The sequence below is a fragment of the Chiloscyllium punctatum genome, chromosome 7 (assembly GCF_047496795.1).
Source record: "Chiloscyllium punctatum isolate Juve2018m chromosome 7, sChiPun1.3, whole genome shotgun sequence".
NCBI lineage: Eukaryota > Metazoa > Chordata > Chondrichthyes > Orectolobiformes > Hemiscylliidae > Chiloscyllium > Chiloscyllium punctatum.
In genome coordinates this window covers 81,072,631-81,100,462 of record NC_092745.1, presented here as the reverse complement: position 1 = coordinate 81,100,462, position 27,832 = coordinate 81,072,631, and the positions used below count along the sequence as shown (strand labels likewise).

The following is a 27,832-nucleotide window of genomic DNA, read 5'->3' as shown; positions in this document are numbered from 1 at the left end:
GCTTGTCCTTTGCATCGAGTATCAAGAAACAAACACAGAGAATACTGGAAAAATTAAGCAGCTCTGAAGTTATGAAGAATAGTCATTCTGGACTTGAAATATTACCTCTCCACAGATGCTGCCGCCCTCCTGAGTTTCTCCACTATTCTCTGTGTTTGTTTCTGATTTCCAGCATCTGCAGTATTTTGCTTTCACTTTGCTTTTGCCTCCCTATCACTACGCGTTTAAGTCTATCAATTTAGTCTATTACTCTTCTAGTTTCATGCCCCAACATAGACTGGAGAAAAAAATCTTGACATGTTTTGTTCCTGAAATAGCTGCACCACAGTTGCTCCAGTCTAAGTAGTCACTTACTTTTGAGTTTCTGGATTCTGGATTACTTTTGAGTGGTCAGAATCCCTTTCATTGTTAGCTCTGTAAGTGTTATTTGTATGCAGCATTCTGCTCCACTCTGACCACTTTGAAATGCTTCCAACATTGAACACCAACCATGAGACCATTCATGGAATAGGGCCAGTTCTAAACTAAAGTGGCATTTTATAGAATTTACTGCGCTCTGATCCATATACATTAGCATCAGGGATTGAGAAATTCACAATTACCTACCTGCCAATACTGAATGTAGCACTATAAAGGAGCTGAACTAAGAAACTAACTTTTGTATTCATATACAGAATAGTTCATTATTTGATTTTCATCAGGGATAATGGAGTAACATAACTCAGGACGGAGCTAAAAAGGTAAAATGATACAATATTCAGACTTCTGATACATCTAAATAGGTTGACCATGTAAAGGTACTGCTTAGGGAGCTATAGTTGGACATAGATGCTTTTCTGGAGTTAGGCAAGTATGTTAGCTAAAATTACAGCTCTCAGTTGCACTACCCTTGTTTGAAGTTCTCATCTAAAGAGGTGAGGTGAGGAGGTCGACTAGCTAGACTCAACTACTTGAATGGTTCATCAATGGTCACCATGGGATGATAATCACCATTTGGATTAAGTGCTGGAAGTCATCCTGTCCTGTGAAAATATAGGATTTAGCAAGCATACATGTCAAGAGGAAAGGAGAACAATAGGAAGGAAGGAGAAATTCTTTAGAAAGATGTGGCATGTCACTTCTATTACTAAAATTCATTTAAGACTTAGAGATGCTCTTTACAACAAAACTCAGCCAGTCTTATTAGAAACACAGTGACTTTTTATTCTGCAATTAATCAGAACATGGATATGAATACTATAGATGCATTCAAGGGCAGTTAGATAAGCACACAAGAGAGAAAGGTATAGGTAGGAAAAAGCTCATGCAGAGCATTAATGGATTAAAACTGTCATCAGATTAATTTTATTTGCTTGTCGATATTTTTATTGATTTAAATTCCTCCTTGGGCTGGCAAAGACCAATTAATGATAATATGGTTAGTTTTTAATCTAGAGTTTTAAAATAATCTACAAGTCACAGGATAACAAATGTGGGCATACAAATATTAATCTCAAGGGGAGTGTGTCTAATCTGGAGTAAAAGTTCTTTCATGCTTTTGGGACAGTGTTATGCTATGTCCCTGGGTAGTCATCACACAGGCTGGCAAACAAAAAGGTACACATTAGGATGCAAATAAGCCATCATAACAAATGTCAAACCTTCTTTTAGAACATAAGAACTAAGAGCACGATTAGGCAACTCATCTCCTCGAGCCTGCTCTGCCATTTGATATGATCATGACAGACCTCATCTTAGCCTCACCTCCACTTTCCTGCCTGTTCTCTATAACCCTTCAACCATTCCTAGTAAGACCATTGACTCACTGCACAAATTCAGGAACCAATTGCCTCTGTTATTTATAGTGTGATTGTATACATAGTCTCAATAATGGCTGTTATGATTTCACTTCAAGTAAATCAAAAGGCTTCTCATATTGCTTTAACTTCCATTTAGCACAGCATAAGGGTAACTTGGAAATTCAATGGAAATGACTTTAGCAAATAAATGCTTGGATTGAGGGTTTGCAGATACTGAGAAGTTGTATCAATATCTGAGCCAAAAGCGCTGGCAAATTTAATGTTTGCCACATTTTATTCTTTAATCAAAGAGATAATTTCTGTTATTCTATTATTCTACTCTTGTCATTGAATGAAAATCATACAAGCTAGACTTTCTTTAGTTTTGGAATGATTCAAAAATGCAAGTTAGAAGTAAAAGTTGGCAAATTTGCAGAGAAGCTTGGTGCTGAAAGTTCACAGATCCCTAAGGCATTTGAGCATTTTCGTATTAATTCGTCATGATGCCCAATGAAACTCTACCTCTGCTATTAAAGTCTTTGTACAATAATTATACAATATGTAACACTAAGATTCTGTCCTTCACTGCTGAATTGTTGCTCCCAAAAGCTAATGGCGTACACTTGTTGTATTCTATGTTGCTAGAGACACTAATAGATCAGAAGTGTTGCTAGATACCTATTTTGGATTACCGTGAAGTTTTTGGTTGTTGTAAGGATTGCTAAACTTTGCTGATGACAGGATTTTGGTCAGGGATGCCATCTTTGCTTCTGTAATCTTTGGAGTCTGCAGCTATTGCACCCCTTGAAGCAGTGCTCCTTTCTGAGGTTGAGAACGTGAAGGAAGAATGAAAGCATTTCAGATTGCTAAGACACTGCAGACTGGCATTAATCCATCTGTACCCACAGACTTACAAGCATACTTGTTATCAGACCAAAAAGCATCCATATTCCAGATACATTGTTAGGCTGCTATTTCTCAAGAGAACAGGGTCACCAGGGCAAGTAGCGGTTGGGTTTTGATGCTATTTTAGCACTTAACCCTTGGAGAGGAATATCTAGATTACGTTCTTCATCTTCTTCATATGTCCTTGTTCCCGGGCAAAGGGAGTCCTGAAAAAAAACAGGTAAAACAATTCCCCGAAAGCAACTTAACCCACAGCAGGCAAGTAGAAGATCATACTTGTACCTCCTTCCTATATTGATGGTCAAATATTAATGGCCACATATTAAAACTAAATCTATACATGTTCTAACATTCACATTTATCAATGTAGATTTTGCACTAATAAATCAATTGGTTGATCAGATACATACCTCAAATTAACTATTGCAAAAAACTTTAAAGCAAAGCTTCCCATTTTATTTCTAATGATTTCAGTTTTATAGCTTCAAAAGTACTGACGTTCTTTGTTTTCAATTTTGTTGTTTTGTTCTAAATAGGGGGCTTGTGTTAAACTATACACAAAATCATAAAATCTGAAACAATTGCATTCTTCTATATAAGTGCCAATAAACTATTAAAATACACTCATAATCCTTCTGCCAGACCCTGTGCTGGCAATAACAGATTGTAACGATTGTCCCTAAGCAGGAGAACAGCTGACAGCAGGAGAGCTGAGAACAGCTAGTAGCATTGGAATATTCAATTTTGTTTCTTTATTCACAAGATGTACATGTCACAGGCAAATCTGGAATTTATCGCCCAACTCTAACTGCCTTGAAGAATGCGGTAAGCTGCCTTATTGAACTATTATAATACTTGGGCTGTTGGTATATCCACAATGCTGTTAGGAGGTAAGTTCCAGGATTTTAACCCAGCAACCATTGCCTTTGTCCCACTGTGCAACCTGCTCACCCTCATCATCATAATGCCTTTGAAGGAAATTAACATGGTCATCAAGAACAGGATGGGAGGTTGGAGGCATGACCAGAGAATCTGGCAGGAAGGTATGGATGAAGTGCTCCTTGCCTTCTTGATGCTGTGGAATTGTATCAATGGTGAGAAAGGTGGAGGACAACCTCTCAGATGATTAAGTGGTCAATTAATCCTCTTTGTGAGAGGATCCAACAGAATCAGACATTCTGAGTTTCATGGTTGGTCACCTGGCAACAAGAGCTGCCCATTGAAAACAACCTTTCCCACAGCCTGCCAATCACACTCATCAGTTCCCACGTTCTCACTCAGTCCTCCCCAGTCATTGCCCAGGTTTGCCTGACTGGCTCCAGTGATTCCAATCCTATTTGTTTCCATGGTGCCATTGATGTCAGATCTCTGGGCCAGGTGTTGTCTTAGATAATGGCCACCAGTGGCAAAGCAGGGACTGAAGGGCTGCCCAAACTCCAATTGGTCTGCAGCTCTTGGAAATGGGATGAAATTCTCAAGAGCTGCTCTTGAGATGTTTTTGTCTTGTCACAGAATCTTGTTGAGACTCCAGAAATGGCTGCGACAGATTTGTCCAGTTTTCTATCCTAACACTGGGGCCACTGCTATCCCAAGAAAATTCAGCCTAGCTATTTAGAATCCATCTCTTAACTGTTAGAAACAATATGGAATTCATCTTGGCACAGTTAATAATAAATAAATATATGTTCAATGATTTCTATGATGAGGAAGAAAGGGTAATTCCCTCTGCAGTTAGTGAATTCTGTGCGACTGCTGTGCACTCTACTTCACAGAAACCTGACTCAACACATCTGTTCCCAACTGAGCACTTCAGGTTGATGGTTTTTCTATCCATTACATGGACCGTACAACGTCCTCAAGTAAGACAAAGGGTGGAGGGGTTTGCTTTTTAATCAACAACTTGTGGTACACGGACATTCCAGCCCTAGGCAGCCATTGCTCCCCAAACCTTGAACTCCTCACCATCAAATGCTGCCCCTTCTATCTACCATGGGAATTTACCACTTCGTACATACCGCCACAAGCAAAGGTTGAGGAAGGTCTGCATGTGCTGTACTCCACCACTAACACCCTGGAGACGGAGCACCCCGAGGCCCTGCTTATTGTGACTGGCGATTTCAATCAAGCCAATCTAAGGAAGGTGTTGCCCAATTTGGTATTCTTTCCTTTATTGGTCAGAGTATTGAGTACAGGAGTTGGGAGGTCATGTTGTGGCTGTACAGGACATTGGTTAGGCCACTTTTGGAATATTGCTTGCAATTCTGATCCCCTTCCTATCGGGAAGATGTTGTGAAACTTGAAAGGGTTCAGAAAAGATTGACAAGAATGTTGCCAGGGTTGGAGGATTTGAGTTATAGGGAGAGATTGAATAGGCTGGGGCAGTTTTCCCTGAAGCGGAGGCTGAGGGGTGACCTTATAGAGGTCTATAAAATCATAAAGGGCGTGGATAAGATAAACAGATTAAGTCTCTTCCCTGGGGTAGGGGAATCCAAAACTAGAGGGCATAGATTTAGGGTGAGAGGGGAAAGATATAAAAGAGAGCAAAGGAGCAACTTTTTCATGCAGAGGGTGGTATGTGTATGGAATGAGCTGCCAGAGGAAGTGGTAGACACTAGTACAATTGCAACGTTTAAAAGGCATTTGGATGGGTATATGAATAGGAAGGGTTTGGATGGATATGGGTCGGGTGCTGGTAGGTGGGACTAGATTGGGTTGGGATGTCTGGTCGGCATGGACACATTAGTCCAAAGGGTCTGTTTCCATGCTGTACATCTCTATGAATCTATGACTTTATGACTCTAAGTAGCACCAGAACATTACCTGCCCCACTAGGGGCCCGAACATTTTAGACCACTGCTCCACCACTGTGAAAGATGCTCCATCCCTAGCCCTCATTTCGGGAACTCCGACCACAATGCCGTGTTTCTTCTCCTGGCTTACAGGCAAAGGCTCAAACATGAGATTCCCTCACGGATACAGGTCCAGTGCTGGTCAGAGGAGGCAGATGACCAACTCTGGTGCTGTCTAGAATCGGCTGATTGGGCCATGTTCAAACAGTCCGCAGGTACCTTGGACGAGTACGCCACCACCGTCACAGACTTTGTCAGCAAATGTGTGGAGGACTGCATACCGAGGTAGTCAATCTGGGTGTTCCCCAATAGGAAATCCTGGATGAATCAGGACATACAGAACCTGCTAAAAGCCACGTGTGAGACCTTCAGATCAGGAGACCCACTCAAATATAAGGAATCCAAGTATGACCTTCGCAGAGCCATTAAGACAGCTAAGGACCAATACTGATCCAAACTAGAGACCCAGATAGACACCTGGTGACTATAGCAAGAACTGAATGACATCACAGTTCTAAAAAAAGACAGTGCAAGATAGCAGACAATGACACATCCCTCCTAGATCATCTCAACGCCTTCTATGCTCACTTTGAGCAGAATTTCGGTAGATAGGTAACACCTATTCCGACAAGTCCTGACAACCTATCCCAACAGTCACTGCATCAGAGATCAGATCAGTTTTCCTTCATGTGACTCCAAGGAAAGTGATGGGACCAGACGGAGTACCAGGCCACGCACTCAGAGCACGCGCAGATCAACTGGCACATGTCTTCTTGGACATCTTCAACCTCTCCCTTCAGCAGGTCACTGTCCCTGGCTGTTTCAAGAGAGCCAACATCATCTCTGTGCCTAAGAAGGCTCGTGCAGCATGACTGAACATACCACTCAGTGACCCAACTTCGGTGGTCATGAAGTGCTTTGAAAGGCTGGTCATAGTATTAATCAACTCCAGCCTCCCCACTACTCTTGACCCTCTCCAATTTGCCTATTGGACTAATAGATCCACATCAAATGCCATATCACTTGCCCTTCACTCTTCCCGAGAACATCTTAACACCAAGAACATCTACATCAGAATCCTACTCATCGACTACAGTTCAGCCTTCAGCACTATTATCCCCTCGAGACTGATTACTAAACTTAGTGATCTCAGACTAAGCCCCACTCTCTGTAACTGGATCCTCAGTTTCCTGACCCACAGGCCACAATCAGTGAAGATTATGGGGACAATATTTCATCCTCACTAACACTCAACATTTGAGCCCCCCAAGGGTGCGTACTCAGACCCCTACTGTACTCAATGCATACCCATCACTGCGTCGCCAACAGGATGTTACTAGGTGGTAGTGACTAAGACATGCTGCATGAGTCCTCTTAGGCACAGGGATGAGGCCCAACAACGTCTCTTCTTCCTCAGGCAGCTAAGAAAATTTGGCATGATGGCGAATACCCTTGTTAACTTCTATAGGTGCGCCATCAAGAGCATTTTATATGGATGTATCATTACCTGGTATGGCAACTGTACCATTCATAGTCAGAGATGGTTACACAGAGTGATGAACTTGGCTCAGGAAATCACAAAGGCCAACCTCCCATCTATAGAATCCATATACCAGATTCAATGTCAAGGAAAGGCCGCCAGCATTCTCAAACATCCATCCTACCCTGGCAATGTTTTTCTCCAACCTCTACCATCGGGGAGAAAACACATGCACCAGCTGGTTTTGAAACAGCTTCTTTGCTACTGTTGTTAGAATACTGAATGGACTCACTAACTCTTAACATTCGTCTGTACCTGTGTTTTTATTTTTGCCGCTGTTTATTTATTTTTACTTATCTATGCTACTTAACTCTGTGCTCTGCCTGTGTTGCTCGCAAGACAAAGCTTTCACTGTGCCTGGGTACACATGACAATAAATTCAATTCAATTCAATTCATTGTTCTCTTCACTATCTGTGGTAATTTGCCCCAAAAATTGACTCAAAATGGGAGTCTTACAGCAAAATGTTTTTGCTAAAGCCATGTTATTAAGAACACTTAGTACAGTAATTCTTTCTATATTTCAGTTTACAATCCACTCCGAAGACAGATCCTCTGAGCAATCAAAGGCCTTTGCATGTTTTGGTTTTCATTCCATGTGTTTCTTTGCAAGAATATCCCTCATAAGTTACCTAACCATAAGCTACCCAACCATTCACTAGTTGTCCTTTTGTGTTATGCAGTAACTGCACCACCTCTCAGATTTGGGAATTTGAAGATAATAATCCAATTCATATTTTCCTCCCTTTCTGTCTTTGACTAACTCAGACTAAATGTTCATGTGACTTTGCAAGTGGTTCTCTCTTCTCAGGTATTTGCTACCTCCCTGTCATCCTCCCTCCTAAACAAAATCTGACACATGGCCTATACATGGTCCTTCAGTCTGAGCAAAATATAACCCCGTCTTCTCCACTTCAAATTTCTTTGTAATGTTGTTGCCTTCTAAAATTCATTTCAATCTTTTCAACAACTTCACGTTGAATCTCTTCAATTGGGTCCCAGCCCACATGCACACCCTTACCATCCTCCACCTATTGACTGCCACAGAAGTAAAATAGTGCTAACATCCCCTATCTGAATATGATAAATTCTCCTTCCTGTCCAGCTGTGACCTGTGGTATTTGTCTGCACCATACTCTTTCAATATCTCTCCCATGTTCCCAGCTCAATATGAGAGCCTTAGCTTGCTTCCATTTTTTTACTGACCCCCAATTCCCATACCCAATACTGTTTTGTCCTATCATTAGTGGCTGTATCCCCAAACACTTAGTCTGAATACTTCTTTTTTGCTTTTTACATTTACCTTTTCCACAGCTTTCCTCCTTTAAACTCCCCCCTGAACAAGGTTTTGATCTCCATACTTAATATTGTTGTGGGTTGCTGCTTCTAGCGAAGGTCCTTGTGGAACATTACAATGCAGCACATGCTAAATCTTAGTTTCAAATCAATAGAAAATCCTGCACCAGGAACAAACCCAAATTCCTGAAAGCCACTCCCATTAAATTATGCTCTATGCAGAGATGGTTAAACAAGAATACTTCAGCTTTTTATTTCATAATTAGTGTCTGTTAATTTTGTTTTTGTACATCTTTTGTATTACAAGATTGAGCTATAAATAACCATAACAAGGAGAGAGATCTTATGAACTTTATGTTGTTGGTTCCTTGCAACAAAGAAAAATTGTGGCCATGCATCAATCAGCAAGTTAGAGACTTCTGAAGCTATTCATTCACAAGTGATGATTAATCATGTCAGTTCCCTTTGGTATATCTTCAGTGTTGAGCATTACACTGTCTCTTACTCTAATTCATTCTTTCTCTGAATCTCTAAACAAGGTAATTCCTAATCTTCTTCAGTATTCCATTATTCTTACAATTGTCAGGCTTAGTTAATCAGATTTCCAACAGAATAGGATAGAATAGAAATTTATTATCGCATATATTTTTACATAGTGAAAAGCTTTATAAGTTGCCACACTACTGCACCTATATTAATGACAGAAGTCATACATAATAATAATATCCATTCCTCAACCACTTTTCCCTTTTCTATACATTTGATGGTGTCTTTTGGATGATTTTATAGCCAGGTTGGTCAGTTTACAAAACCTCACAGCAATGGAAATAGTTCCAAGCCAACTACAGGATCTGGAAAAGAGTTTCACAGGCTACATAGGCATTCTTGTGCTTTGCTGCCAGTACGCGACTAAATACAGGAAAACCACTGCAAATCGGAATGCATAGAAATGGATAGGAAAATTCTGATAATAGCTGCTTGGAACAGTTAAAAACAGAAAGATGATTCACCCCATCATTGAAGGACAAGGGGCCCAGTATTATTTTAAAAGTGGTCTCCAACTAAAGATGGAAATAAGAGGTTTTGTTTTTCTCTCAGATGGTTGCTAGCCTTTGAACCGGCCTCTCCAAGAGACTGATAGTGTCAAGTTCATTGAATATTTTTTACATGATGACTTAGATTATTGATTGACAAGGAAGTAAAAGGATATCAAGGTAAGCAGGAAAGTAGAGCTTATACTGAGTCAGGTTGGCTGTGATCAGATCACATGGCTTAAGAGGCTGAATGGTGTTCTCCTGCTCTTTAACTAGGTTTTTAACTAACTAATGCAACTTTGTTTTGCATTAAATGTTTTTTTACCTGGCAGTTTACATTATTATCCCCGGAATTGGTTATTTACTGCTAATTTCATATTGCCTAATGTTTGAACATTTTATGGTTTAAACAATTCATTTAGCTGAAGTTTATTAATTTATTTTATCATTTTAACTGTATGTATTGAGTCACTTTGAAGTTGACTCCTTTACGAGATCTGGAATCAGTTTCAAAAAAATAAAACAAATTGTGTCTTCCTGAATAAAGAGCTTGAGAATGAGCAGGCAAAAATACTGCTCTGATCATTTAGGAGAGAGCATTTTCATAAACAACTCATTCTCTGATTAGTGAACTGGAAAGACCAGAATGACAGGGGGCATCACTGATATTACATTTGTTGCTTCAGTAAAATGACAAAGGATGTAGGGAAAATATAAGAACATTGGGAGGAACCTTTCTATTTGCAGTTAAAGTGTTTTGACAAGTAAGATTCATGCCACCTGCTCTGCCATGGCAACACACAATCTTCTGCTCATCACCTCATTAATTATGCAACCAGACTCTTGGGTGTCTTTCTCAGGGAATCGTGTAGCAGAAGAGTATTCAGGTCACCTGCATCATCTTGCAATGTCAGACAGTGTGAGCCAGGAACTGTGCTGCTGGAGCCTCTATACTCAGGTCATGGCCAACAGGAAAGGAAAGCTTGCTTCTTACTTCATAGACAGGAACATGGAGATTTTCCTGAGTGGGCTGGTGGAGATGAGGCAATCCTTTTCCCAGCTGATTGCCACATCGTGAGACAGGTTGAGCCTGGGCACACATTGCAGCCTGGGTGCAGCGTCCTGGGTAAAGTGGGATGCCCAGTAGTTCAGGAAGAAGGACAGTGATCTTCTGCACTTGCAACTTCTCTCTGCTCTCTGACATTCACAGAGCTGCCATGAGCTCTAATTCTGCCACTGCACACGTATGTCACCAAGGCTTTTGGACCACAGCTCTCACTATGGCATGCACCATGTCAATGACCATCACCCATCACATCCTGACAAACTATTAACCTTCCCTGTCCTCTGCACTTTCTAATCACTCACTGGTGACACCTCACCCTCTTCTGCTCATGCATCACCATGAACTGCTGTTCCATCCACTTCTATTGTACCCAATCCCATTTTCTGTTTCATTGCAAGAAGGAAAATTGGCCCAGTTCATGGTAATAGAATCAGATGAGCCCCTGAATGTGACTGATCCACTTACTAACTGTGCGCTTCCCATTCTGACTAACCACACTCCTTCTTCATCCCAACAAGGACAGCTCCACAATGGCATATGGTCACATGCTTAAAGTCAATGTCGGGTAATTTCTGCACATATTATTAGTACAAGTCCACGTCTATCCCCTTGACTGTACAGTGCTCTCCACCAGGAAAAGTTGGTTTTCTCTGTCTCCAAACTGAAAAGGAACAATGTGAGCCTTCATGCTGAGCAACCTGTAACTAAATGTAAAGACCCAGTGCACCAAGAAAGCAATGTGAAGTTGACAGAGACTGGCAATCTTCAGACAAGCACTAAGTCAGTGTGTACTAAGAAAGTAGGCTAAGAGACAAGAAAAAGCATCCTGCATAGGGGCATCTGTGTCCCTGTGTGCAAAGTGACCTGACAGAAGTCTGCACGTCACCTGTGTCTCTGAACTCCAAAATAAAGCATTGAATAGTTGAAATGGTGTGTGAGTTGATCTCAGGGTGGGCATGAATATGTAGTGAGGTTAACGGATTGCCAATGCAAACATGTGGAGAAAGAGTGAAGGCTGGATTGTGGTCTTTGTGTTATTTTAATAATGTTTAAGCTGATTAAAATAAAAATGTGCTACTGCTTCTCTTAATAATGCAGACAAATGAATACCACATGAACATAGTAGTCATTAATCCATTATTAATGCCAGCAGTAATTTCTAGCCTCTGGTACATAGTAGTACAATTAGCCAATCCACAATAGTGAATGATGCTATAATTATGAATGAATTTGACAGAATGACTACGAAACCCCAACCAACAGTTCACACTTTCACTGAAAAAATACATTTTATTTAGATTTATTCTGTTTCCATTGTGGCTCCATGTAACAACAAGGCATATGTGTAATGCATGACGAATGAATCCAGCCAAACTCAAAATTCAAATCCATCCAACTGGAAAAGAGTTGATCAAACTAAGCCAAATCCAAACCTTTCTGCTTTGGTTGGAATTTAGCTCTGCCTTTTTTCCCCTCCAAAGCTTCAAAAGGCCATGAACTGCTTATTAAATATGACAAACCTCTTGCTACATCTAAAGACTTAATCCTGGTTTGATTGTTTGCTCCAACTTCTGCCATCAGCAAGTATTTGGATTCAAGCAAATTAAATGTCAATACATGAGTTGACTGATTTAAGCCAAAGTGCTCATCTATAATTCATCTGTTTCAAAACACATGGGAGTCATTTACTTTTCCCTCTCAATGCTCTCCACTCCTCTTCAAAATGTACATGATACATTTCCATGAGTGTTCATTCCCTTTCACCAACTTATCCAAAGTTGTCATTTTATTATGGGTGAAGCTAGACAGTGCTGGAAGGCCAAAAGGCTAACAGAAAATGTAGGAAATTCTCAGCAGGTCAGGCACATCTAAATGAATAGAATTAGAGTTAAGCTTTCAGGTCAATGACTTTGTAACAAAACTGGGAAAAAACTAGTGATGTAATAAGTTTTGAGCAAAGGAGTGGGTAGAGCAAATAGGAAATAGTGAGGACTGCAGACGCTGGAGAAGTCAGAGTCAATAAAGTGTGGTGTTGGAAAAAACACAGCAGGTCAGGCAGCATCTGAGGAGCAAGAGAGCCGATGTTTCAGGCTTGACCCTTCATCAGGACTGTGGAGGGGGAAGGGGCCTGAGAAATAAACAGGGGGAAGGGGATTTGGCAATAGGTGGGCGAAGGTGATTTTGATAGGTTGGTGAGAAGGGTGGAGCGGATAGGTGGGAAGGAAGATGGACAGGGAGGTCAGGTCAAGAGGGTGGGGCTGAGTTGGAGGGCTGGGATCTGGGTTAGGGTAGGGGGAGGGGAGCTTTGGAAACTGATGAATTCAATGTTGAGGCCGTGTGGTTGTAGGTTCCTGAGATGGAAGATGAGGTATTCTTCCTCCAGTTTGCGGGTGGCCTTAAGACAAATGTGAAAAGCAGAAGGAGCAATTGGATGTTGGAAGAGTCAGTCTTAAGAGGCCAAAAGGAATGATGATGGGGCAAAAAGAAACAAAGAAATATAGGATGTTCCTAGAGCAAGTGTGCTGCTGTCTGAAAGCAAAAATAAGAGAAAAACTGAAACTGCAGTGGAAAAGAGACAAAATGAAAATCAGAACTTACAGTCTGAAAGTGTTGAATTCAGTGCTGAGTCTGGATAGCTGTAAAATGCCTCATTGAAAGATGGGATGCTATTTCTAAAACATATATTGAGTTTCACTGGCTAAATTGCCCGTAGTGTTAGGTAAGGGGTAGATGTAGATGTAGGGGTATGGGTGGGTTACGCTTCGGCGGGGCGGTGTGGACTTGTTGGGCCGGAGGGCCTGTTTCCACACTGTAAATAATCTGTGGGCGGCACGGTGGCACAGTGGTTAGCACTGCTGCCTCACAGCGCCTGAGACCTGGGTTCAATTCCCGCCTCAGGCGACTGACTGTGTGGAGTTTGCACGTTCTCCCCGTGTCTGCGTGGGTTTCCTCCGGGTGCTCCGGTTTCCTCCCACAGTCCAAAGATGTGCAGGCCAGGTGAATTGGCCATGCTAAATTGCCCATAGTGTTAGGTAAGGGGTAAATGTAGATGTAGGGGTATGGGTGGGTTACGCTTCGGCGGGGCGGTGTGGACTTGTTGGGCCGAAGGGCCTGTTTCCACACTGTAAGTAATCTAATCTAATCTAATCTAATCTAAAAACAGTACAGTAGGTCAAGGACAGAGAAGTTAGCGTAAGAGCAACATGGAAAATTAAAATGACAGGTCACCGGAAACTCAGGGTCATCCCAGTGGACTCGACGTAGGTATTCTGCAAAGTGGTCCCATAATTTCTATTCGGTCTCCCTAAATACAGGAAATAAAGTATACCAAATTAAAAGGTGTACACATAAATAGATGTTACACACGAATGAGCATTTGGAACATTGCACAGCCTGTTGCCCGAGATAGCGGAGAGTTTTTCACAGGGCACTGAGAAGATTTTATGCTGTTAGGGTCTTCAGGGAGCCATTCACCCATCCCCACTTCAACCAGTTCAGTGTCTGCATGACCTTTGTTTTACCCAGGAGATGGACCTAGGATTGTGCTGTATTCCCAAAGCTGCAACTGCAGTGCAGGACGGGGGGGGGGCAGTCTTACCAGTAGCCAGTATGGTCACACCAGATCCCAATTCTACACCTCAGGATCATTCCAGCTGACAACATGGCCAACATCTCATGACTCTTCATGCAACACTTCATCTGGGAACTATCAATCTCGGAAGCAGGCGTTCCACCAGTTGAATCATGCTAATGCTTATTTATGAAAATGGCATTTCCTTGTTTAGGAAATGATTTCATTTATTGGTAATCCATTACATTTTGAATGATGGAATTAATAACCCACATTCCCAAAAAGAATAACATTTGTGGTGAAGTAGAAGCAGAGATCAGTCAAGTTGGTTGTGTTCTTTTCCCTGCTCATTCCTGAATACTGTTGATGAAATTCCTGCCAAGCACAAGACTAAAAGACCAAACAGTAACGTCCAACAAATAATGCATGAACATCAATGCCAAATAGCTAAAAGCATTATGAGATGTTCATCCTGTCATTCCATCCAAGTTAAACAGGAGTAGCCAATAGAGTCCTTTATAACCCATCACAAAATGACTGGATCAGGAGCATCACCATTTTATAAGCATTATTTTGATTCAATTACCCTAATCTATTGAGAAGAGTACTTTGCTGCAACACATGTAGGTTGGCAAAGATTATTGCAAGATTTAAACTGAACCGGGGTTTGACCTTTTGTAGCAAAATCCTAATTCCATTAGAATTATAAAACATGTTTCCTCGCCATATGGACTTGCATGGTGTGAGGAAATGAGGTAACAGTGGAACTTAGGTGAGTGAGGTCATCCTGCCGATTTCTTTTGATGTCTACACAGAAAGATGTGAAGGTGCCGATGTTGGTCTGGGGTGGACAAAGTTAAAAATCACACAACAACAGGTTATAGCAAAAGGATAGAGATATTGTGTGACCAGCTAACACATCAAGGTGCTCCAGTTTTGCAATATCATCAGCCAGTTCTCCATCTGTGATGTCACAAGTTACAAGAAAAAAATTGACATTGGACTTACCAAAATAGTGAAATTCTATTCAGTTACCAAAAGACACACACTACTCAAACCTGACATTCATACTTACAGAATTACACCATTTATCCAACATCCTGTCATCATCACCATCCGTGAAGTGGTGCCATATTGATATCAGGGATCAAAATATTATTCATTTGTAAGGTCTTTTCCTGAGACTTTCTCAAAGACTACTTTTTGGCTTTCACGGGCTCATTTTTCAGTTTCATTACATTCTTTATTTAGTAATGCAGTCACGTTTTGAATTTGTGTTGAATTCTTTTGTAAGGTATGTTTCTTTGAATAGATAACACACATACCAATTGTATCCATATTATTAAATCATTTAATTTGGAAACAATAAATAAGATGTTTTTGTTAATTTATTAAAAGTAAGTTCTCTATGTTCCTTTTCCAAAATGAAAATTCTAACTACTTGGCATAAAGTAACTTGCTGAGATTGCGTTTCAGGTCTGCCACTTTTGAAAATTAATTGCAAGTAATTTGCACTCTCCATTTTTCTCTGCTTTCGTTCTGCCAAATGCAAGGTTCATTCCTATTAATGCTGCTGTTTACAGTGAGTGCTGACAAAATCATCAGTTTAGACTAAATGTAATAACAGGAACACACACAAATACATTTCTATGATTTTATTTCCAAGCCAGTACAACTATATGCACGATCATTTGTTCTTTAATGAGGCATAAATTGAAGCCTCAAAGTATAGAAGTATCCTCATTGCTTTAAAGATACAAATCATTTTATTGAGGTGACTAACTCCCATGAACCAAACTATCCAGCTGCGGACAGTCAATTCCTCATTCCTGATGGATTTCATCCTATGTCATAAAAGAAGTGGCTAGTGAGACAAGGTTGGTTTTAGCTTTCCAAAATTTCTTCGATTCAGAGAAGTTTCCATTAGATTGGAAAATATGGAATGCAATTCTTTTATTCAAAATGGCTGGCAGAAAGCAGTAAAATAAAGCCCAGTTAGTTTCATAACTGTCACAGAAAAGACGTTAGTCACTATTATTAAAGTTAAAGTTAAAAATCACATAACACCAGGTTGGAGTCCAACAGGTTTGTTTGGAAGTACAAGCTTTCGGAGCACTGCTCCTTCATCAGGTAGTTAGTTCAATACATTGTATCAATTGTGTGGCACTTTGATCTTATACTATAAATTCTGTGTCCTCTGATCCTGCCCTACTAGCTACCTGATGAAGGAGCAGCTCTCCGAAATCTTGTACTTCCAAATTGACCTGTTGGGCTATAACCTGGTGTTGTGTGATTTTTAACTTGTCCATGCTGTCCAACACCGGCACTTCCACCTCATCACTATTATTAAGGATGTTAAACAAAGGAAGATAGAAAATTCCTAGGTAATCAGACATTGCTTCATGAAAGGAAAATCACATTTAATCAATTTAGTGGAGTTATTTGAGCTGCAGGTAAAAGATCTATTACACTTAGATTTCTAGAAAGCATTGATAAGGTGTCACATCAAAGGTTATTGCAGAAAATGAAATCTCCTAGCATTGGAGCATTATATTGGCAGAAGAAGAACATTGGTTAGCTGGTAGGAAACAGAGATTATGAATATATGAGCCAGTTTTGCACCAGCAAAATGTGATGGGCAGTGTACCACAGGAATAAGTGCTGGGGCCTTACTTACTAACAATTTATATAAATGACTGGGGTAAAGGGTATGAAGATATTGTCACTAAATTCACTGACAACACAAAGATAAATAGGAAGTTGTGAAAAGGACACAAGAAGGTAAGGTTAAGTGAGTGGGAAAGGATCTGGCAAATGGAGAATAATGTGGGAATGTGAAATTGTTCATTTTGGTAGGAAGAATAGAAAAAGAAGCATATTGTCCACATGGTGGGAGATAACAGAGTTCTGTGGTGCTGAGCGATGATGTATGAAGCAACATCAAGTAATTAGGAAAGGGAATAGAATGAGGGGTATTGAATACAGAAGGGGTTTGTACTTCAGTTACACAGGGCTTTGGTAGGACCACATCTGGAGTACTGTGTGCAGCACTGGACTCCTTATTTAAGAAAGGATGTCATTGCATTGGAAGTAATTCACAGAAGATTTATTAGACTACTACCTAGAATGGGTTGGCTGTCTTGTGAGGAAGCATTGTACAGGCTAAGTTTCTATTTATTAGCATTTAGAAGATAAGAAGTGACTTGTTTGAAACACATAACATCCTGAGGGGTCTTGACAGGGTGGATGTGGAGAGGATATTTCTTGTTGTGGAAGTACTTAGAACTAAGGGTTATCATTTAAAAATAAGAGAGCACCTAGGAATAAGGAGTCTTTTTTTCTCACACAGTGTCTTTGAACCTATTTCCTCAAAAGACGGCAAAATCAGAATATTTTTTAAAGCAGCAGTAGATAGCTTATTGGTAATAAGGGGGCGAAAGGTTACTGATCGAGGTGGGAATGAGGAACTCAAACTAAACTGAAAGAAATTCATCTTCTGCTTCGGCACTTCATAGCCTTCAGAAGTTCATATTGAGTTCAACAACTTCAACACATGAGCATGGCCCTCCACTTGATTATTCCACCTCTCAAACATTGTCTGTTTCTTGGTGGCTTTGATGTCAGCAGACTCAACCTATTTTCACCAATTCAAACTTACCATTAATATCTATTTTACAACTTAATCTCTTCTTTATCACCATCAGCATTCCCCTTGTCTTTTGCTCTGGGCACCCTCATCACTTGTTCCACTTGCTCCTCCTCCCCCTTTGCCAAAAGCACAAACAGCATCACTTTCTTCAATGCTGAGTCTTACAAAGAACATAGAATGTTGCAGTGCAGTACAGGCCCTTTGGCCCTCGACGTTACACCGACCTGTGAAAGTAATCTGATGCCCATCTAACCTACACCATTCCATTATTATCCACATGTATGTCCAATACTCATTTAAATGCCCTTAACATTACCGAGTCTACTACTGTTGAGGGAAGGCCATTCCACGACCCTACTACTCTCTGAGTAAAGAAATTGACTCTCATATCTGTCCCAAATCTATCACCACTCAATTTAAAGCTATGTCCCCTCATGTTAGCCTTCAGCATCCAAGGAAAAAGACTCTCACTGTCCACCCTATCTAACCCTCTGATTATCTTATATGTCTCGATTAGGTCACCTCTCGACCTTCTCTCTCCAATGAAAACAGCCTCAGTTCCCTCAACCTTTCCTCCTTCCAAACCAGGCAACATCCTAGTAAATCTCCTCTGGACCCTTTCCAAAGCTTTCACATCCTTTGTATAAAGCAGTGACCAGAACTGTACGCAATACTTCAGGTGCAGCCTTACCAGCATCTTGTACAGTTGAAGCATGACCTTGTGGCTCAGAAACTCAATCCCCCTACAAATAAACACCAACACACCATATGCCTTCTTAACAATCCTATCAATCTAGGTTTTATGCACTGAAATCTCTCTGCTCATCGACACTGCCAAGAATTTTAACATTAGCCCAGTATTCCGCATTCCTGTTATTTCTTCCGAAGTGAACAACCTTACACTCTTCTGCATTAAACTCCATTTGCCACTTGTCAACCCAGCTCTGCATCTTATCTATGTCCCTCTGTATCCCACAACATCCTTCGGTACTATCCACAACTCTGCCTACTTTAGTGTCATCAGCAAATTTACTAAACTATCCTTCTACGCCCACATCCAGATCATTTATAAAAATGACAAACAGCAGTGGCCCCAAAACAGATCCTTGCTGCACACCACTGGTAACTGAGCTCCAGGATGAACATTTCCCATCAACCACCACCCTCTATCTTCTTTCAGCTGGCCAATTTCTGATCCAATTCATTAAATCACTTTCAATCCTGAAACTCCGTATTTTGTGCAATAACTTACTGTATGGAATCTTATCAAACATCTTACTGAAGTCCATATACACCACATCAACTGCCTTACTTTCACCCACCTGTTTTGTCACCTCCTTGAAGAACTCAATAAGGTTAGTTAGGCATGATCTACCCTTCACAAAACTGTGTTGACTATCTCTAATCAAATTACTTCTTTCCAGATGATTATAAATCCTATCTCTTGTAACCTTTTCCAACATCTTACCCACAACCAAAGTAAGGCTCACTGGCCTGTAATTAACAGAGTTGTCCTGACTCCCATCCTAAAACAAGGGAACAACATTTGCGAACCTCCAGTCTTCTGGCACTACTCCTGTCGATAGTGATGACATAAAGATCAAAGCCAAAGGCTCTACAATCTCCTCCCTGGCTTCCCAGAGAATCCAAGGATAAATCCCATCTGGCCCAGTGGTCTTATCTATTTTCAGATCTTCTAAAATTGCTAAAACCTCCTCGTTGTCAACCGCAATCACATCTAATCTAGTAGTCTGTATCACCATATTCTCACTATCATTGCCCTTTTCCAATGCAAATACTGACAAAACGTATTCATTAAGCGCTTCCCCTATGTCCTCAAATTCCACACAAAACTTTCCACTACTATCTTTGATTGGCACTAATCTTACTCCAGTCATTCTTTTATTCCTGATATACCTATAGAAGGCCTTAGGCTTTTGTTGATCCTATCCACCAACAATTTCTCATGTCCTCTCCTGGTTCTTCTTAGCCCTCTCTTTAGATCTTTTCTGGTGAACTAATAACCCTCAAGCCCCCTAACTGAGCCTTCACACCTCATCCTCACATAAGTCTTCTTCTTCCTCTTGACAAGAGCTTCAACTTCTTTAGTTAACCATGGCTCCCTCTCTCGACAACTACCTCCCTGCCTGATGGGTATATACTTATCAAGGACCTACAATAGCTGTTCCTTGAATAAGCTCCACATTTCAAGTGTGTCCATCCCTACAATTTCCTTCCCCATCTTATGCATCCTAAATCTTGCCTAATGACATCATAATAGCCTTTCCCCCAGCTATACCTCTTTCCCTGTGGTTATATACCTATCGCTGCCCAATGCTATTGTAAACCTAACCGAATTGTGGTCATTATTGCTAAAGTGCTCACCTACCTCCAAATCCAACACCTGGCCGGGTTCATTCCCCAGTACCAAATCTAATGTGGCCTCGCTCTCTTGTTGGCCTGTCTACATAGTGTGTCAAAAAATCCTCCTGCACATATTGAACAAAAACGGATCCATTTAAACTTCTTGAACTATAGTATTCCCAGTCAATGTTGGGGAAGTTAAAATCCCCCACAACAACTACCCTGTTACTCTTGCTCCTATCGAGAATCATCTTTGCTAACTTTTCCTTTATATCCCTGGAATAATTTGGAGGCCAAGAGAAAACTCCCAACAGGGTGACCTCTCCTATCCTGAGGTCTCAATATGTTAACTACGTTACTCTCTCTCCACAAATGTTGCCAGACCAGATCAGTTTCTCCAGTGTTTGCTGTTTTCTTTTTATTTCAGATGCCCAACTTTTGCAGTAGTTTGCTTTTATTGGATATGATAGAACTTGTCCAAAACTGCTAAAGAATGCAAATGGTATGTTGGCCTTCATTGTGAGAGGTTTTGAGTACAGGAGCAGGGATGTGCTGCAGTTATACAGGACCTTGGTGAGGCCACATCTAGAATACTGTGCAAAGTTTTGGTCTCCTTATCTGGGTAATGATGCTCTTGCTGTCGAGGGAGACCAGGGAAGGTTTACCAGGCTGATTCCAGGGATGGCGGGACTGACATATAAGGAGAGATTGACTAGGTTAGGGTTGTTTTCACTGGAATTCGGATGAATTGAGGGGGTGGGGGGGGGGGTTGGAATCTCATGGAGATTAATAAATGTCTGACAAGACTAGACAGGGTAGTTGCAGGGAAGGTGTTCCCAATTGTGGGGGTGTCCAGAACCAGAGGTCACAGTCTGAGGATTTGGGGCAGACCATTTAGAATGAAGATGAGGAGACATTTCTTCACCCAAAGAGTTGTGAGCCTGTGGAATTCATTACCACAGGAAGTAGTTGATGCCGAAACATTGACTGTATTCAAGAGGTGGCTAGATAAAGCACTTGGGGTGAATGGGATCAAAGGGGCTATGGGGAGAGAGCAGGAATAGGCTATTGAGTTGGATGATCATGATCGTTTGGAATAGCAGACCAAGCTTGAAGGGCCGAATGGCTTTCTCCTGCTCCTATCTTCTGTGTTTCTGTGTTTCAAACTTGTCTTTTATTTCTGAAACTGTAACTTCAGTTTGGACCAATCCCATAATTTCCAATTTTTACTGTTTTTATCATTAGCTTTTTCATAACGAGCAGTGAGCTGGTGATAGAAGTAGATTCAATAGTAACATTCAAAAGAGAACTCAAAATAAGTTATTCAAGGGAAAGGGAGTATTTAATTCATCAGGAAAGGCTGTCATGGGCAAGATGTCTCTTGCTTAGATTGTTTTCGTACTCAGTTAATTGAGGGCATATCCAATATCCCCTATGACTTCCCATTGCAGTAGCACTGTCATAGCAGACGTATAAATTAGTCCAATGGACAGCATGCTGTTAGCATGTCAAGAAGCAGTCACAATTACTCCCCATTTCCCTTATTTTCTTGAAGATTGTGTGAGGGGTTATGAATCCATGAGTACAGGTTGCCCTCTGGTGGCCATATGTAACCCTTGAATGCAGAAGAATATGAGCATGGGGTTTTCAAACAAGTTCAAAATTCAATCACACTCAGAACATCTGAATGCACAAAAATTACTTCTAGAGACTAACATTTCATCTGGGAACACCATTGCTGTAACTGTTTTCTTAATAATTCACCTCGGATTTCTTGACAAGTAATTGTTGGATAATCAAATGTTGGTTTCCAACTCCTATTTTGGTTTTAGTGAGATATACAATTCACAGAACGGAAAAATAAGTTTGTAGCAGTCCACTAGAAGTGGATAAATGATACTCTCAGCATTTTCACAGATGGATCCAATGGACAGTGAAGATTATGAAATGGTAGAGCATGATATTACAACTTTTTCCCCATAAGCTTAAAATGGGATTAAGGAAAGTTAGATATAATACTACAGTTGGTGATACTTTAAATTCTGGATAGATGGAAAAGAATGGTTCTGATTATAAAGGACTGAATCATATTGAAGAATCAAATACTGAAACAAATCCGACTGGGTAATATAGGAACATCAGAACTTGGAAATGGAGACAGCAATTGACCAAGCAAGCTTGCACTACCATTTAACTAGATCATGGCTGATCCACCACCTCAGAACCATTTTTTTGTTTATTCCCATATTTCTTGATGTCTTCAACTTCACAAATACCTTCCACCCCAACCTCAATTCACCTGGACCATCCCATCCGCCTCCTTTCCCTTCCTGGACCTCTCCATCTCCACTTCTTGCAACCAACTCAACATGGACATCTGCTACAAACCCACTGACTCCCACAGCTACCTGGACTACACCTCCTCCCACTCTGCTTCCTCTAAAAGCGCTATCCCTCATTCCCAATTCCTCTGCCTCTGCTCCCAGGAGGACCAATTCCACTACAGAACATCCCATTTGGCCTCCTTCTTCAAGGACGTCAATTTCCCCTCTCACATGGTTGACAATCCCCTCCCCTCCACTGCATCTGCATTCTAGAGAGACCATTCCCTCTGCGACTCCCTTATCAGGTCCAACCCACTACCCCCCCACAAACCAACCCTCCCCTCCTGGCACCTTTCAATCCCACCGCAAGAAGTGCAAAGCCTGTGCTCAAATCTCCTTCCTCACCTCCATCCAAGGCTTCAAAGGATCCTTCCACATCCAACGGAAATTTACCTGTACTTCCACACATGTCATCTATTGTATCCATTGCACCAGATGTGGTCTCCGCTACATTGTGGAGACAGGATGCCAATTTGTGGATCATTTCAGAGTAAATATCTGGAACACCCACACTAAACAACCCCAACGCCCTGTGGCCGAACACTTTAACTACCCCTCCCACTCCACCAAAAAAATGCAGGTTTTGGGCCTCCTCCATCACCAAACTTGAACCACACCAATGCCTGGAGGAAGAACACCTCATCTTTTGCTTTGGGACCCTCCAACCACATGGGATCAAACTGGATTTGACCAGTTTCCCCATTTCCCCTCCCCCCACCTTATCCCAGGCCCAACCTTCCAACTTGGCACTGCCCTCTTGAATGGTCCTACCTGTCCATCTTCCTTCCCACCTATCTACTCCACGCTCCTCTCCGACCTATCATTTTCACACTCACCTTCATCTACCTATCACACACCCAGCTACCTTCCCTCCAGTCCCACCCACCTCCCATTTATCTCTCAGCCCCCTTGGCCCGCAAGTCTCATTCCTGATGAAGGGCTTATGCCTGAAATGTCGATTCTCCTGCTCCTCAGATGCTGTCTGACCAGCTGTACTTTTCCAGCACCACACTCTTCGACTTTTCTTTCACTCCAGGCTTCAAACCTGTTCCCTGTAGGGTACATGCATATCAAACATTACAATTGCCCATATGGTTACCTCCACACTTTCCTTGATCAAACATAATTTTCCCAACATAAATCCATACCAAAATCTGCTTGCAGAGTTTGCCTTGCTCTATAGCTCTAACACTTGCACATGGCTTTGTGTCATTCTCAAATCTGGGGAACATTCTCCCAATCCCTCTATCTAGGTCACTAATGACAGATAGTAAGTAGTAAAGGTTCTTAGCATCCACCCCTGTCAGTCACTACTCATAACCAACCTCCAAATAGACCTCAATCATTTAACAACAGCAAAATCGTGTTCACAGGTATTTAGTCAATTCTGAATCCTGTATGACCTCTGGAACTTATAAGAGGTTATGATTTTTAACTTTCTCTATTAATTCAAAATTAAATGGAGCAGTGGAAAGGGGAACAGGATCTCATATGTGTATTGCATCCAGAGTCAAATTCATGTGACCCAGTTACCACAGGGGTATGGGCCTAGAATGAAACCTATTTAAAGTCATGTGTAATACCAGGACACAGAGGATGAGGCAGTTGCCTTCTTCATGTCCAAATATTCAGATTCTCAAGGGCATTCAAAATGAGAGTTTGGGAAAGGAGACACATTACACGTGCTGCTACAGATAAAGGAAAAGGATTATTTTGGGGTCAATCATCAATTGAAGTGTTGCTGAGGTTGGATTCTCAGTTCAAGAAAATAAGCATTGTGGAGAGTTAGAATCCAGTGCATTATCAAAGGACATTTTGGTTGAGTAAAGCATATTCAAGTATGCTTGGAAGATTGAGTGAAAAGCACTTTGTTTTAAAGGACACTGGAAGATGGAAGGAGTCTCAAAAACAGTTACAAGTTCCATGGACAGTTTAAAGAAATTAGTATTTTTCTGACCGTATTGTTTCCTGGTCAAAGGCAACCACATTCAGGGTGTCAAATTGTGTAATTAAACCAGGCAGTTACAGACAGAAGTGAATGTGTTACTTTGTGGTACAAGCTGTCAGGGATCAGGGAAGGTAAGAATTAAGCTAGGCAACCTAGAATACAGCTACAATGTGAAGGCTTTGACCTTTAGAAACTTAGAGCATAGGTACCTCCAGTACCAAAGACAGGCTTCGGAATTCAATTCCAGAAGCTGATGTCATCATTCCAGGAAGGATTTAATCGCCTCAATCATGTTACTCATATGAACAGGTCATACAATATTTGAAACCATTGCTAGCCACTATCACATAGACCTGAATCTACAGAAAAGACTGGTTATTCAATGTTATTAACTTGTCAGCTATCTAAGGAATGTCCTAACTACTGTCACCAATTTACAGTACAAACAGACATTTATCTCAATTGTAATTAAATAACTAAAATGCATTTAATGCTGTATTAAATATGATACATTGAGTTACATTTACCACCAAAATTAGCCATTTTCTTGAGTTACTCCATCTATTGCTCACACTTTTAGGTGAGCTGTTCTCAAACTGGGTTCCTTTCAGAATAATCTGAAAGTGCTTATATTGGCTGGCTAGAAGTCAGCTGAGAGACACATTCAGCACAGAGTGGTCTCAACTTGGAGTGGAACTCACTTGAAGGAGTGGCGGTAAGATTACCAGGTAAATCTACAGTTACCCAAGCTGGTAGTGGATTCCAACTGAGTTCAGACTTGTTGGAGTGGGAAGGATTGTTTTTAAATTGCATCATTTACTTAAACTCAAAGAAATATCCATCTTCTTAAAATGATTATTAAAATACTACTATTGATATGTACCACTTCCTTACTATGATTATATAGCATGACTTAGATGGGAATTCATGATTAATAATCCAATTCAAATGGGGTTCTTCAAATGAAAATGCTTGAGAAACATTGTGCTACATGATCCTGTCTATTTACTTCTGCTAATAATTGTTAAAATTGCTGATGTTCTTACATTTATGTATATTTTTAAAATTTTGATACCCATAACTAAATAGACATGACATGACTTGCTGTTTTACATTTTCTTGATTATTTTGTAAAGAAAGGGTTCATTCTCAGTAGGAGATTTGGTACAGTAAGCTTAAGTTCAATTGGAACTAGGTGATGTAAAATAGTTAAGTAGTAAGTCATTGAAATAGTAGTAAGTAAAATAAGCTTAAGCAGTGTTCACAATTGAATGCAGGAGGGAGGTAAACCCTATATGGTCCCTTTGTGAAAAGTTAAGGTGAAGAAGCCAATGGCTAAAGTAGCATATGTTTTGCTTAATGCACTGTTTCAGCTTAGCACTGAATGAACTAATGAAGTCAAAGTTCATTCAGAGTGTGGCACAACTATCATTGTGAGGTAGTTTGATGCCAGATAGATTACACCTGCTGCAGGCTTTACAATGTAGTACACAATATCACAGCAAGAGCAGGTTCCAGAAGGGCTAGGTGTAAGTAGGACATTTGTTGGGCAAGTTTCCATATAGCTAAGATTCAGCATCCCAGGGGGCTCAACAGACCATGATAATTTGTCAAATGCAATAGGCAACATTCTTATAAGATAGATACATAAAGTCGAAGTGTGTGGTGCTGGAAAAGCACAGCCGGTCAGGCAGCATCCAAGGAGCAGGAGAGTCAATGTTTCGAGCATAAACTCTTCATCAGGAATTGTTGACTCTGATGCCTGAAATGTTGATTCTCCTGCTCCTCGGACGCTGCCTGACTGGCTGTGCTTTTCCAGCACCACACTCTCCGACTCTATCACCAGCATCCACAGTCATCACTTTCTCCTAGATACATAAAGTGAAGAGATATGACAAAAATCAAGCAATTTTATCTACAATATTACTTATTGGATTATATCTTGCTAATCATGGCAGACTGTTATAATAGCATAAATTGCATACTCTAAGAAGATTATAGGAGAGCACAACAAACATTTTGTTTCCCCACAGAAAGCTGAGATTTGAACAAGAATGGAAATTGCTTTTTTGGGATAAATATAAATACCCCAGTTGAAACAAGTTTTTATTGTGGCTACCCAGTGCCAAACATGCATTTGTCCCCACCAATACCACCCACAATATATATAGTTATCTTCACAACAAATATGCAGCAGAATGCTACAGTGTTAGGGAATCTGAAATAATAACAGAAAATGCTAGAAACACTTCCGATCTGGCGGCTCCTGTGGAGACAGAATGTGCCAAGGCTTCAGGCTGGTGACCTTACATCAGAACCCAGATCCACGGGTTCCAGGTTCTGACCAAAGATGACTGACCTGAACCATTAACACTGTGCAAAATCACCATTCTCACTTACATGAACTCTAATGCCCAATGCTGTGACATTATTCAGATTGAAAAGAATAGAACACTTTTAGCTTGGACAATACTGTGATAAAATTGACACGGGACAGTCCTGGCGCTTTGCCGTTCCCATCAGCTGGACAGAGTCAGTTTGAAATGACTTTATCAAAAGGCAGAGCAGCAGCTTGGGACTAATCCACTCAGTTAAATTGACACAGACAATGAAAGACGATTAGAAAAAAAAGTAACGGAAATAGACATTTTTTCTAATATGCATTTGATTGAATAGTGAATTATGTGACATGTTTTCACTCACCTGGATACTACCAGTGGAAGAATTAACATTTTTAGCATCCTCATCAACAGCTCACCAGGGAACTGGAAATACTTGATTTCCTAAAATGTCAAATATATATAACGAGGAACTGGATCCATTAAAAACTGGTAATACATTTACAAGATGGACTGAAGACAAAGCAATCTTATCACAGAAATACATTTTGAAATGAAATATCAGCAAATCTGGGTAGCATATAGAAATGTCATGACATGTTCAGTACCGTTTTTAATAGCTTTTGCAATTCCTTTTGGAAAATGATAAAAGTAGCTAAAAAGTTTTCAAATACAGTAATTAGCTTTTTTTTCATCTTAATGCTATGTGACATCTTTAGCCACTAAGTAATCAAAGCAAATCATGATGGAAGTGTAAATTATTGGTTAAAACAAAAACAGCTCCATTTCTAATTATCAGCCGCACAAATCTTCTCAAAACTCGCTAGTACACGTGATCACTGAGATTCCTGCCACCGAGTTCTGGTCAAATCCTGATAGAATTGCCCACCTGTTCGGAGAGGTGCCTCGTCCTAAGAAAAAATCCCAGGGAGCACCCGATAATAACCGACAGCACCGAAAGAATGAGCAGACCATTCCTTTTAAAGACGCCCTTGATCTGAATGGAGACTGCTGCAAACGCTCCGGCCATTGTGTCCGGTTTGCTGGCTCAGAGGGAAACCGCTAGTCCATGTGGATGGCGATGGAGCTGTGAATGCTCGCTGACAGGA

The 27,832-nt window shown here is 40.8% G+C and overlaps 1 protein-coding gene across 1 annotated transcript in view; it reads right to left on the bottom strand.

Annotated features, from left to right (window-relative positions):
* slc1a7a (solute carrier family 1 member 7a) overlaps nucleotides 1-27,832 on the bottom strand; it is a 63,503-nt gene extending 35,671 nt beyond the window's left edge. The window contains exons 1-2 of the mRNA XM_072574179.1: nucleotides 27,613-27,832; nucleotides 27,088-27,167 (exon numbers count right to left, since the gene is read on the bottom strand). Coding sequence (XP_072430280.1) covers nucleotides 27,088-27,167; nucleotides 27,613-27,753 — 221 coding nt within the window. The 5' untranslated portion in view covers nucleotides 27,754-27,832. The remainder of the gene's footprint in view (nucleotides 1-27,087; nucleotides 27,168-27,612) is intronic.